We start from the raw sequence: 14,511 nt of genomic DNA, 5'->3' as shown, positions 1-14,511 counted from the left end.
TGTGTGTGTGGAGGGGTGGGTAGACTTTAGTTGTACAAATTACTCATAATTTGCCAGAGCAGCCAGGCCGACGATATCAGAAAGGAAACCCCTTGACACAGATGTCTCATTGGAGGAGGACCTCTACCCTCATGTACTGTCCACTTTGTCCAGCAGCAATCTTTGCACCGATGCTGACAATTTTTTTTGTCAATATGGCCTCTCTGCTAGAAAAATAGCAAAGAACATATACTAGGTTCTTCTTGCACCGAGCACTTAAAAAAAACCAGTTCAAATGTAAATCACAAAATGTCATCTGAGAAATAGTTTTTTTTTTCAGCTAAATGTAAAACCCTTAGACATTTTATTATGAGGTCAACAGTTTCATCTATAGGACCACAGTCACAAGCAAAGAAGTATTTAAGATCTTATTAGCAAGAGGCAGGATGTAATATGAAGAGAGTTCCCTGAAGGCATTATGTTGAGCATGAGGAAAGAAAAAATGCTTGCAACACTTGAGAAGGTAGACAGAAATGCACTGCCAGAAAAACTCAAGACTGTATCATTCCACTTTTATCATGATTCATTTGTACAAAGATATTTTACATATAATGAATGTATTATTTTGGCAAATTGAATTATGATTTAAAATGCAACAGTTTTTAACAAACAATTCCTTTGTTGTTGGCTACTCTGTGTTTGTCAATGTTATCCAAATGCTTCTATTGCCTGTAACCGATGACACATTTTAAAATAAAAAGTGGAAGAAAATCAGTACTGTTCTTTCAGAAGATGCACCAGAATAAGAGAAAGTATAGGAAAGCCCCCAAATGCCCAGCGAGCCAGGAGATTAATCCATCCATCCCGTTTGCAGAGCACATTTAAGAAAGGCTATTACCGTAGGCTCTTCACCGCCCGTGACAGTTGAAGAACGTGGTCTCCTGTCTGGGACAGGCAGCTGCTAAAGGATAATTAAAGTCACAGTTACATAAATAATATAAGGATGTCATGTTGTTTTACTTTCACTTCTTAGGCGATTTGGAATTCACAGGCTACTAAATCAGTTACCAAGAATTATTGTAACACAGAACACCAGTTATTTGAGAAGCAATTCAAGATGACCAATATTAGAGATATTTTAAAAACTGTGAATTCTAATCTTAGTAAATTGTTCACATATTTAACGCTTGCATTTTTTCATCTGAAGAGCATTTTGTCATGCTCAGTTTTCTTCACTGGTACTTTGAACAAAGTCTTTGGCTTAAACACTGAAGGAGAACTTGCAGTTTCTTCTCAAAATACTCATGGCCAAAGGGCTGTATAATTACAATTAATTTGAAAAATAATAAGACTGCAACAAGTTCCAGCCCCATGCCCTAACCCATCCTCTTAAAAAACAAAACAAAAAAACACAACATACTGCATATTTATAATCTCGGTTGTACTGCAAGAAAAGTTATGCTGGAAGGGGAAGGATAAAGATTTTGCATGTAGTAGTATAGCAGAAGGTTTAATCCTGAAGTTTTGACAACATTTATGCCATCAGTAGTACCAAGTAGTAGGACATTAATGCCCCATACTCTGCCTAAGAAGGCACCATTCTCGGTTCACAACTCAGACCCTGCATGGAGAACCTTGTATGAAAAGTGTATTTATTTTTTGTTTCTCAAAATAAAATCTTCACAATTAAAAAAAAAACATAGCTGAGAAGGAATTCAGCTGTACATCTGCATTCTGACGTAGGTAAATAAACTTATACAAGTCAGGTTACAGCTAGAGCAGTGAAGGTATTCAAGCTTGAATGGCCAATGGCTTGTGGACAACTGAGCAGAACATCCTGTCACTATGGGGCCCTTTTACTAAGCCGAAGCAGGGCTAACGCACAGCTAGCAGACACCAAATTGACACTACCGCTGGGATAGTGCTGTTTCCCACCGTAGGGGCGTTCCTGGCAGTTATCGCCAGCGTTGACAAATTGTACTGGCTGATTACTGCACGAGTAGCTCATGAGCCCTTACTGCCAAGTAAACAGGTAAATAGCCACATACTGCTTTTAATATTAGCACATGGCCATTTAGTGCCCCAGTTTAAAAAGGCCATTTTACCCACCATGGTAAAACATGGCCTACAGTGCGCCAATTTCACATGTCCAAACTAGCACAGGCCACTTTTTACCACAGCTTAGTAAAAGGGACCCTTAAGGGGTCTTTTACTATGCCGCGGTAGTGTTTTTAGCTCATGGTAGAAATCAGCTGGCGGTAAACGCCGAGATGCCCATTACATTCCTATGGGCGTCTCAGAATTTACCGCCAGCTGATTTTTACCGCGAGCTAAGAACGCTAGCATGGCTTTATAAAAGGCCCCCTAACTGCTATCCAATTACCGTGTGCTATTCTAAGTGAGCTCCTCACAACTAGAGTACCGACTCCTGCTTTAAACAGTACTGAAATCTCAGGTTGCAATTAGACCATTAAAAGCTAATCTTCTATTAATTTACTGTTGAATACAATATTCCCTTTCAAACTAGTGAGTATACACAGAGCATATCAAACTGTAATCAAAGAGGCAAACATCACATTATTTTCTGTTCAGGCCAAACATAACTATTCAGTATGGATATTTCACCATTTTGTCTTAAGAAAAACAAAAACAAAAGCCCTTTAGCATCAGTTCTTTAGTAAACCCCTAGACATATGAATGAAGGAATAACAGAAGGTATTTTGCTTCCTGTTAACTTTTACACAAAATTCATGTGTCTCACGGGCACTTCCCCAAGTCCATAATATTTTATACATCTGTGAATTCTGTGAAAGAACAACAATGGACAAGTTCAATAGTGATCATTTCTACTCACAATCAAAGAACTGAACTGTTCTCCATTGGAATCGGACGTGACCTGCAGTCTTCTGTTCAATTCCTCTGACAACTCCAGAGCGCTAGTTTGAGAGATGGGAGAAGGAGGGGGTGGAAGTGATGGACTCACTGAATCGCCACTTAGACTAATCTCCTCTGAAATGGTTTCCCATGGCTAAAGGAAAAACAAAGGAGAGAACACAAAGTCTTCACCTGAACACTCCACAGAACTTGGCTTTCTTTATATCAAGCCTGGCTTATAATCAATAGTAGAATGAGCATTTTCAGTTTTTCAACCTGTCGTCATTGAATTGTCTGATGCGACATGCCAAACATTCTACTAATTCAAACCAGCAAATCTACAGGATCTCATTTCCGGCACACTGACAACATTTGGCACTTTTCAAAAGTTCCATCTTTCTGATCACAATTAACATGGAAGATTTTATTTAAGGGGCAATATTCAGCCTGCAGAAGTCAGCATTTTTGTAAGTGCTCATAAGAACATAAGAATAGCCATACTGGGTCAAACTAATAGTCCATCTAGCTCAGTATCCTGCTTCCAACAGTGGCCAATCCAGGTCACAAGTACCTGGCAGAAACCCAAATAGTAGCCGGATTCCATGCTACCAATCCTGGGGCAAGCAGTGGCTTCCCCCATGTCTATCTCAGTAACAGACTATGGACTTTTCCTCCAGGAACTTGTCCAAACCTTTTTTAAACCCAGATACACTAATGCTGTTAAGGGAAGGGAAAGGGAAATGGGACTTGATATACTGCCTTTCTGAGGTTTTTGCAACTACATTCAAAGTGGTTTACATATATACAGGTACTTATTTTGTACCTGGGGCAATGGAGGGTTAAGTGACTTGCCCAGAGTCACAAGGAGCAGAAGTGGGAATCGAACTCAGTTCCCCAGGATCAAAGTCCACTGCACTAACCACTAGGCTACTCCTCCACTCCACATTCTCCGGCTATGAGTTCCAGAGATTAACTATTGAGTGAAAAAATATTTCCAACTATTTGTTTTAAAAGTATTTTCATGTAAATTCACTGAGTGTCCCCTGGTGTTTGTACTTTTTGAAAGAGTGAAAAATCAATTCACTTTTACATGTTCTACTCCACTCAGGATTTTGTAGACCTCAATCATATCCCCCTTCAGCTGTCTCTATTCCAAACTAAAGAGCCCTAACCTCTTTAGTCTTTCTTCATATGGGGAGTTTCATCCCTTCGTGTATTGCTCCCTGTTGTAGGCTGAACTGGGCTCCGCCAGTCAATGCCAGCACCTATCCATTTATTGGCACTAAATATACAGGTGTTTAGCGTTACCTACAAGTTGTCAGGTAAAACTGATATTCAATGCCATACCCGATAGCTAACTATGATAGTTAGTCCAACATGCCCAGTTAGTTATCTAGGCACCGGCATGGAATTCCTACCGTACTCGGTTAACTTCTGGGTGTGCTCTGCAACTAGCTGCCCCCGGACTTCCCTAGCACTAATAGTGCCATAGCATTCAACACTAATATTAATTGGATCAAGGAGGTTTTATGCCAGAAGACAGTATGAGCCTATCTGGCCCATTCTGTGGGGTGAAGCCAGTGGGCGGAGCTTGCAGCCATATTGTGTGACCACCCAAACATTCAAAGATGCTATTGAAAACAATAGCAAACTTGTGAGGTTTATGACTGCCTAGGTGTGTATGTGTTTGTTTGTTTTTTAAATTTGACAGCTTTTTATTTATTTGAAAGCTTCCCATATGTAATCCAAGGGCTTTTTTTTTTAATACCTCTGGGGGAGTTCCTGTGTGTGTGTGTGTGTGTGGGGGGGGGGGGGGGGGGGTGGTGGTGAGCCATGGTCCCACCATGGATATGGGCGCTCAGGAGCAGCAGCCTTGTTTTTGGAGCAGTGGGAGTTCCAACTCGGCCCCAAGGCTCAGGCAGAGCTGGGGCCTTTCTTAAAGCTGCCCCCTACAAAAATGAACACTCCCACAGCCCCAAGTCTGTCACTCCGAAGCGTGGGACTGTGGCTCACGCCCTAGGACCCCCCCCCCCCCCTCCCACAAGAGGTTAAGAAAAACCTCTCCAGTAACATATGTGAAGCATTCAAATAAATAAAAAAGCTGTTAAATTAAAAAAAAAAACAACTTACAAGTTTCCTATTGTTTTCATTAGTGTCTGCGAATATTTAGGGTCACACAATATGGCAGCTGCGTGGGAGGGGGGAAATGGCTTCAACCTTTTGATGTCATGCCATTTCCTCTCATAAAACCTCCTTGAACTGGATGGAGTCACTGAAGTGCCACAGAATTTTTTTAAAATGTTTATTATTGATCCTGAAACAGGAAGCATAAAACACACAACATGCCACACAACATCCAAATAATACCAATCTTAAGGTACAAACAAAACATATACAAAAGCCGTTACATAGTATCTTCCAAAAATACAACTGAAGTTTAACGGCTGGGGTAGCCAGTGTGATTTAACCTGCACAGATTTGGATATTAACCCCAAGTAATTTTAAAGAAGAGATCATTCCAATGAACACCCCGTTACAAACACATTTAGGGGCCTCTTATCAAGTCAGTGGCTCCAGGTGCAGTGATGCCGACAAAGCCCATTCACTTTGAATGGGCTCCGTTGGCTTTGCTGCATGGAAACCACTAGCGCAGCTTGATAAAAGAGGTCCTTAATAAGAGATTATTCTTATGGGGTATTTTATAAAGCTTTTTCCTTGCCTTGTCCCTCTTTAAAGCTGTGTGGGGTGGGGTAGATGGGTTGGGTGGGCACAGGAGGGGTGATTTCAGGGTTCTAAAACTGTTTCTCTACTATATTGGTTGGAATGTTTTTGCTTAATAAAAATGATTGAAACAAAGCTTTTTCCCGAGTATGCGTGCCTACTTTTATCTGAACTGTGTGTAGGTGTTCCTGAGGGAGTTGCAACACTTGTATATATTTCATAAAATACACAGGGTACAAGCACACATTTACAGCAACTTAAGAGCAGTGTAAACACTTTGACATTTGAACGCTATTTGAGCTGGTTCTGGCAGCCTATTTTATAAAAGCACATAGGCTTCTAAGTTGCCTTTATAAAATAGTATCTGTTTGGGCTTATCCCATATGCATCCTGTTATAAAATTAGGCCTTAAAGAACCAAGAATGCTAATATTTTAGCTCATCAGGGGATTAATAAGGCATAAAGGTGTTAAAGTTGATTTTGGGCTGTATCATTAAGAACAGGAAAAACCATTCTAAATCAAGCCAGGATCAACGTCCATCATGTCTAGAAACCTGTCCCTGACAGTAGCTTGTTTGGGTCACAAATACCCAGTTACCGGAAAGGCAGTATATCAAATCTCATTACCCTTACCTTTACTCTGATTCCAAAAAAGTACATTTACTTCTCATAGCTCATTTTCACGCATGAGGAATGGCGCTCTCAAATTTACCTGGATAATAACTTTTATGAACTTTTTCTCCAGGGACGAGTCCAAAAACTCTTTTTAATCCCTATTGGTTAATCTCCTCGACAACATTGAGTATTGGAGACACAGCTGAAGGAAAGGATAGTGAACTTTGTAAAATCCAATTGGTTGTAAGATCCAAAGGAAGATCATGCCAAACAAACTTGACTGATTTCTTCGACGTGGAGACCAGAGAACTGCATCGAGGATCTGCTCTGGATATATTCTATTTAGATTTCAGCAAAGCCTTTGATATAGTTCTTTAAAGTAGTATCATGAGTAGTGAAATTAGGACCCAAGGTGATAAACTGGATTAGAAACTGGTTGACTGACAGACAACAGAAGGTGGTGGTAAAAGAAGGGTGAGTAGTAGAGTGTCTCCAGGATCCCTCATGGAGTCAACTCTGTTTGGTATATTTGTAAGCAATTTTGTTGAAGGGTTAAAAGGAAAATTTTGCCTTTTTACAGGTGACACAGAGAAGTGATCTACAAATATTAAAAAATAGCCTAATGTTTCGCAGTTAAGATTTAATATGAACTACAGAGTGATGCACTTAGGGTATAAAAATCCTATGGAGATGTACGTGATATGGTATCAGAGGCTAACATGTTCATGGGCGGAGTTTGGGTGGAACACAGATGGAGTCGCAATTTAAATGCATATTATATAAATAGATATTTGTATATGCTTAGAAAGTACATACTAAGATTTCCACCTGCTCTTGAATTCTATAAATGGCACCTAAAAAATCCACGTGGAAATCCATCTGCTCTGCTCCACTCCCTCTCTAAACTTCATGCAACAACTAAATGAGTGCGCCAATAAAATTCGAATCTAGACCCAATAAGAAATTATCACCCTGGTATAATGCTGACCTTCAAAAGCTGAAACGTCAGTGCAGACAACAAGAGAGAATGTGGTGCAAACAAAAAATTACGAAAACTAGTCCAATTGGAAGAAACTTCTAAAGGCCTACAAGACCCACTGGATCTCCAGCCCCCCCCCCCCTGAACCTATGTCAAGGGGGGGGGGGTCAGGGGGACCAGAGGTCTGCCAGACCTACAGCCCCAGTTTCGGTTGGCTCAGATCTGTTAAACAAGTGCAGAGGAATCCTCCCGCACTTCTACCCCATGATCAGACAGAATTGCGTGCTTAAATTTACATGCAATTATCTCTGATCATAGGTCCGGTAAAGCCCCGCGCTGTTCCAGTGCTAATTATAGAGAACCGTTTGGAACAGCGCGGGGCTTTTGATCATCTGCCTATTAGTGCTTCTCTTTCTCTGCAACCTATCTTTGCTATGCCATGGTCCTAACCACCGGCAAGAGCTTTATCATCACTGGAACTGCAACTCTAAAGCTTTCTCCTCCCCCACCTAAGTAAATTACTATAGGAAAAATATAATATCAAATATTTACTATGTCAATGCAATATTACGTTAAGTTGCATAGTGGACTCATTTCACTTGCTATTTGGATCTATTCTTAAAACTACAGTAAATGCAGGTTCAAACAAAAATGGAAACAGGAGGCCAAGACAACATTTCTACTCAAAATTAACAAAAGTATTGGTAAAAAAAAACTTTACTCACCTCAGGAATATCACTGCTTTCTGTGTGTTCAGGTTCCAAGTCCTCACTAATGTGTCTTCTGGAGCGAAATACTCTGTGGGCTTCTTGCTGTATGTGCCTAATGTTACTGTCTGAATCGGACGCTACATCACTAGATCATTGAAATAAAAAAGTGAGAACAAAGAAAGAAACAAATTGTCACTGAAAACCAAATACATGTATTCATTCATTGTAAATTTTACTTATAGAACACAGAACAAGCTGCTACAATAGAAATTATTTGAAATTCAGTACAAATTAGAAGACCAAATTCCTCCTCCATCATCAAAGAGGGCATGGGAGAAGCAGAGGATCCTTAGTTTCAAAGAAGCGATGAGGTGGCAGGAACCTAACCTAGAATGTGTTTTATAATGCAGTGCTAAACAAATATTTTAATCTAACCTAGGCTTTTATAAACTGCTTATTCCAATAGGTCCGAAGTAGTATACAGCACAAGGATACCAGTACAATTCTGGGATTTCATATTTAATTATAAAATTAAATAGAACATTTTTACAACAAAAATCTATGAAAAAGTTTTTAACAATTTAAGAACTGAATTATAATGCCTTTCTTGAGTAATAACCAAAGGAAGATTGTTCGAAAGATAAGCTGCTTGAAATAAAAAAAGAATTATTTAATTGGTGTTTATAACAAATCTCCATAAGATATCATAAATTGAGTAAGTTACTATCTTGAGAATGAAAAGTATGACCAGATGTTGACCTATTTAATAAGCTTATCACATATTCAGATGTTTCACCTTGAAGAGCCTTAAACATTATACATGACATTTTATAAATCATATGCACTCTAATCGGAAGCTAATGAAGTTTGACCAAACAGGGGAGAAACCCTATCATACTTTTTATACCTGAAAATCAATCTTGCTGCTGTACTCTCTAATAGTTGATGCTTGCTTTGTAATTTATCAGAAGAGCCAACATATATGGAGTTACAGTAATCCAAGTGGAAGAGTAATAATTTAACCAAAACAAAGCAATCTTCATGAAAATATGAGCAAATCAATCGCAATGCTGACACTGTCAGAATGAATGATAAAATTGGTAAAATACCATTGTTGCTCAGCTGTTACTGGATTTATCAGGCACATACGATGTCAGTGCACATTGTCAGGCTAGAACAGTACTCCCAGAACTCAGAATTTAGTGCAAAGTAATAAACATGTTCAGCTCTTCTCACATGCAGCAGTCTCCTCTGTTTCTCAATTAGCTCTATAGCTCAAGAATTTGTTCAGCTCTTAGGGAGGTGGAAGAGGCTTATCAATCCGCTGTCTATAGAAAAACACCAGTTACAAGTGAGAAACAATGAGGCTGATCTTCCACAGGTTTATGTTCTAACCTTGAGAGATTTGCCTCTTGGAAAATTTACTAGAAAGGGGACGGTGTAAATCTTGCCTGGGTAAGGACAGGCTAAACTGCAGGAAACATGTGACAAAGTATCACCAAGCCTTAACAGCAGACAAAAGACTATTTTTCTCAATGTATTGAGCAGGCTGTCATTTCAACCAAGCACTTGTTAGTAAACAGCTTACTGCAACCTCCATTACTGAACCATTGCTCTGACTACAAAGAGTTTGCACCAGCTTTAACTTTGTCAGAATGCTGTAGTAAGACTGACAAAAGATTGTAAGCAAAAATTTAATTGGCTACCGTTATAAAAACAGGGTTAATTTAAAACTTTCTGTCTGATCTTCAAGGCTCTTGAAGAAAATTGGCCAGTGTACTTGAATAGATCTCCCTCTGCACACCTTCAAGGTCAATAAAATCTTCTGGACACTTTAAGAGGGCTCCCAGGATGGATAAATAACACCGGCTCCAAGCTGGTGTTATTTTCCATGAATAATACAGCTTCTGAAGTTAAATACAAACTACGTTATCTGATTTGCATAATGAGCTGTACTGTACACTTTGCATCTCATTATTATTTAGCTTTCAATGTAGTAAAAATAATGTTCATTAAGTTAAAATAATGCACAGTCTTGCCATTTAACATGCTTTTTCCGTAATACATGTTAGTAATTACCTCCACCCCCCCTTTAAGAGAGAAACAACTCACAGAAGAAATCTGTATATTTTTCAGACAGCCAAGCAAAGTTAAAATCTGAATGTGCGTAACCTATGTAACTTTGTAAATCTATGTGCTTTGAAAATGAGCCTCATGGTGTTCCACACAATTTTTATAGGAGAAGCGGCTTGGAAATGTAAGAATATAGTAACATAATTAACATAGTAAATGACGGCAGATAAAGACCTGTGCAGTCCATCCACTCTACCCAACAAGATAAACTCATTTTACATGGTATGTGCTACTTTATATGTATACCCGAGTTTGATTTGTTCTTGCCTTTCTCAGGCCACAGACCGTAGAAGTCTTCCCAGCTCCCGTTTTGTTTCCCCAATTACCAGCATCGCCAACCAATTTCTGCTAAGATTCCATGGAACATTCCTTCTAAACCGGATTCCTTTGTGTTTATCCCACACGTTTGAATTCCATTGCCGTTTTCATCTCCACCACCTCCCATGGAAGGGCATTCCACATATCCACCACCCTCTCCATGAAAAAATACTTCCCAACATTAGTCCTGAGTCTGCCCCCCTTCAACCCACTTATTTTAGAAGCATCCTCACATGTAAAGAACAGCTTTTACAGATGTATAAAGGCAAACACAAGTTAAAGCCATTTTAGAAAATGGGCTATATAGAAATGGTAAGGTTCTCCATGTTTACTTTGCCAGGAGGACTGTTAGGAGTGGAGAGAAACAGTATTTGGGTATGTATATGATACCTAATCTCATATAGACATTTGTAGTCCACTTTACCCAGGAAGAGCTCAAGGTGGATTTCAAAATAAATAGCAATGGAACAAAATACCACTGAATTACAAAAAAATCAAATAATCAAAATTAGAAAAGCAGAGAAAAATCAAATTAAAAACTAACAAAATACTTCAGACTTATGAATCACTCAAATATAAAGAAAACAGATAAGTCTTAACAGCCTTTTTAAAGATTAAGGAAGAAGGAATAATCCTGATTTCTTTGGGCAAACTGTTCTATAATTCTGGACCATTGCCACTTATGGTTCTATTCCTAGTTAGCATCTTATGACAAATTGATGTGGAAGGCAATCTTATCTCTTGAGCCAATCGTAAGGATCTGGGGGCAGAATAGAACAATACCTCTTGAGAGAGAGAGTCTGGCACTAAACCATATCAAATTTTAAAAACAAATATAAGTAGCTTAAAATATATCCCCAGAAGAACAGGCAACTAATGCGGGCAATCAGAATCAGTGTTACATGCAGGCTTATTTTCGAAAGAGAAGGACGCTCATCTTTTGACACAAATCGGGAGATGGGCGTCCTTCTCCCAGGGTCACCCAAATTGGCATAATTGAAAGCCGATTTTGGGCATCCCCAACTGCTTTCCGTCACGGGGACGACCAAAGTTCCCGGAGGCATAGCGAAGGTGGGACTTGGGCGTGCCTAACACATGGGCGTCCTCGACCCATAATGGGAAAAAAAGGGCGTCCCTGATGAGCACTTGGGCGACTTTACTTGGTCCTTTTTTTGTTACAACCAAGCCGTGAAAAGGTTCCCGACCTGACCAGATGACCACCGGAGGGAATCGGGGATGACCTCCCCTTATTCCCCCAGTGGTCACTAACCCCCTCCCACCCTCAAAAAAATGTTTAAAATACTTTTTCCCAGCCTCTATGCCAGCTTCAAATGTCAAATGTGGAAACTGAAACGATTAAAACCTTTCTTCCCGAGAGAAACTTTTCAAAACCTAATACAATCAATGGTCCTAAGCCATGCAGATTACTGCAACGGAATCTATGCAGGATGCAAAGAGCAACTCACAAAAAAACTCCAGACCACCCAAAACACAGCAGCCAGACTGATATTTGGTAAAACACGATTCGAAAGTGGTAAAACACGATTCGAAAGTGCTAAACCCCTCCATGCAAAGCTGCATTGGCTCCCAATCAAAGAATGGATCATCTTCAAAATCTGCACTCTGGTCCACAAAATAATCTACGCCGTAGTCCCAGGATACATGACAGATCTCATAGATCTACCTACCAGAAACAGAATCGGATCATCACAATCATACTAAATCTACATTACCCAAATTGTAAAAGACTTAAAAACAAAACAACTTACGCATCCTGTTTCTCCTACATAAGCGCACAACTATGGAATGGACTCCCAAAAGCCGTGAAAACAATCCATGACCACCTAAACTTCAGGAAATCACTAAAAACCAACCTCTTCAAAAAGGCTTACCCCACCGACCCACCGTAAATCCCCACACCCAGCAACACAGCATAACCAATGACTGTACTGGACAACATACAGTCTTCACTCCCTTGACCCTCATAGTGCCTGTTACACATCTACTTCATTCGACCACAATATAACCTTGTATTTGTTATCAATCGACTTGGTGAATGTCTTGACGGTACTATGTAAGCCACATTGAACCTGCAAATAGGTGGGAAAATGTGGGGTACAAATGTAACAAATAAATAAATACCCAGCTCCATGACAGCAGTATGCAGGTCCCTGGAGCAATTTTAGTGGGTGCAGTGCACTTCAGGCGGGCAGACACAGGCCCATCCCCCCCCCCACCTGTTACACTTGTGCTGGTAAATGTTTGCCCCCCTACACCCATAATGGGCTATGGTAATGGTGTACAGTTGTGGAGAGTGGGTTTTGGGGTTGTTTTGGGGGGCTCAGCACACATGGAAAGGGAGCTATGCACCTGGGAACAATTTATGAAGTCCAGTGCAGTGCCCAGTTGGTGTCCTGGCATGTTAGGGGGGCCAGTGCACTATGAATGCTGGCTCCTCCCACGACCAAAGGGCTTGCATTTGGTCGTTTCTGAGATGGGCGTCCTTAGTTTCCATTATCGCCGAAAATCAAAAACAACCAAGTCTAAGGACGACCTAAATGTTACGATTTGTGCGTCCCCGATCGTATTATCGAAACGAAAGATGGACGCCCATCTTGTTTCGATAATACGGGTTTCCTGGCCTTTCACCAGGACGTCCTGCGAGGACGTCGTCAGGAAAACTTGGGCGCCCCTTTCGATTATGCCCCTCATGGTCAGACAATCTGCCTCCCAATATCAACTTAGCTGCTGCATTTTGTACATATCAATATGGATTCCCTATCTTACAAGAGAAATCCAAATAAATAAAAACTAGACACACTGGAATTTACACCTCCCCCGGGCATATATTAAGTGTCTACTTTAAGGAACAGGTCCAGCCCTCAGGCATGAATCCCACTTCCTGGTCTCCGATGTCCTCCCACAAGGCATCCAATCCCCTTCATTACCCTCAACATATCCAAATATCCCAGGTGCCTCCCCCTCTGGAAAGATGACTTCCCACCTGAACCCCAGAAATGATGAGCTCCTCCTGCATCTGCTCCCCAATAGACTCCCCTCTTACTCGATCTCAATCCTCAGTTATCGGGGTCCCTGATGTTTAGTGAAAGCAGAAGTAATCCCTACTCCCTCCTGCTCTTACAGTTCGAGTTCAAAAATTGCCATCATAACCTTTAGTGATAATATTGCAGTATTATCACTACGGGCCAGGTTTCCAAATAAAGCCAGTATGCTGTTATCTGAAACCTGACCACTAACAGTAATACCACCAGATTACCACTAGGGGGTCACAGTGGCCATTTTTGAGCCAAGGGTGATAAAAGAAGGAGCAAGTGGGGCTCACATATATCTTGGGCCACTGTAAGGTTAGGAGTGGAGATTAGGGGGATGGGAATTGGGGGGGTGAGGGGTACTTCAACATACAGTCTTGACTATGTTTGGCTGAGTCTCTTGTAAAATACTGTGGGTTTGTCCATATCCTAGTCTGGACATCTGAATTTCTCTCACCACATCTTTTCTAAAAAGGGACTCTAAACATTGCTCTGTCTTATCTATCTGTATGTCTCAACTTTGCTTACACCCTATGCTGTCTATTAAAATGTTTTATTGTCTATTGTGTTGACTTAAGGATCCTTTTACTAAGGCATGCTAACGAATTTAGCATGCACTAAATATTAGTGTGTGTTAAGTGCCATGCAGCCCCCCTGGAATACAATGTGCAATGTGGCATTAAGTGTGCGCTAATCCTGTTAGGGCCTTAATAAAAGGACCCTTTAATGATGAACAGGTTCTGTAATTTTATTAGAAATATGAATGTACTTTTCCTATCAAATAAAGATTCCCAATATTATTTTTCAATATTTCCTATGGATTCATATGGAGTAAGATCATACAAATACTTTTGAGCAAGGCAGTATAGTATGCAGGTGTGTTGGGGTGTCATTCCACAAGGGCAGACATGAGCTTCAATGCAACTTACCCTCTGTGGCCAGGTTCCAGGAGCAGTATTTGCTCTGGCCAGTAGAGATAATGATCAGAAGGCCCTTTGTCAGTGACTACATCAGTGCAAGAGACCGCTGCTCCTACCCCTCTTAGTGACCACATCATTAGGTGATGACTTCCCTGCGCACTGTCTGAGATGCAGTGAAGGCAGGAGATGTCCCTACTACTGATATATGAAGC

General features: G+C 40.5%; 1 protein-coding gene across 3 annotated transcripts in view; it reads right to left on the bottom strand.

The window, feature by feature from the left end:
* Positions 1-14,511, bottom strand: part of NEDD4L (NEDD4 like E3 ubiquitin protein ligase) — a 757,870-nt gene that overhangs the window by 188,296 nt on the left and 555,063 nt on the right. For 2 of the 3 annotated variants that reach the window (XM_030192990.1, XM_030192991.1), the window contains exons 10-12: positions 7,894-8,023; positions 2,834-3,007; positions 878-940 (exon numbers count right to left, since the gene is read on the bottom strand). In XM_030192990.1, the coding sequence (XP_030048850.1) occupies positions 878-940; positions 2,834-3,007; positions 7,894-8,023 (367 nt within the window). The remainder of the gene's footprint in view (positions 1-877; positions 941-2,833; positions 3,008-7,893; positions 8,024-14,511) is intronic. The other variant, XM_030192989.1, reaches the window with a different exon arrangement.

Source organism: Microcaecilia unicolor, chromosome 2 (assembly GCF_901765095.1).
Source record: "Microcaecilia unicolor chromosome 2, aMicUni1.1, whole genome shotgun sequence".
Lineage (NCBI taxonomy): Eukaryota > Metazoa > Chordata > Amphibia > Gymnophiona > Siphonopidae > Microcaecilia > Microcaecilia unicolor.
Note: the sequence above shows the minus strand (reverse complement) of the source record. Positions and strands in the feature narration are given on the sequence as shown.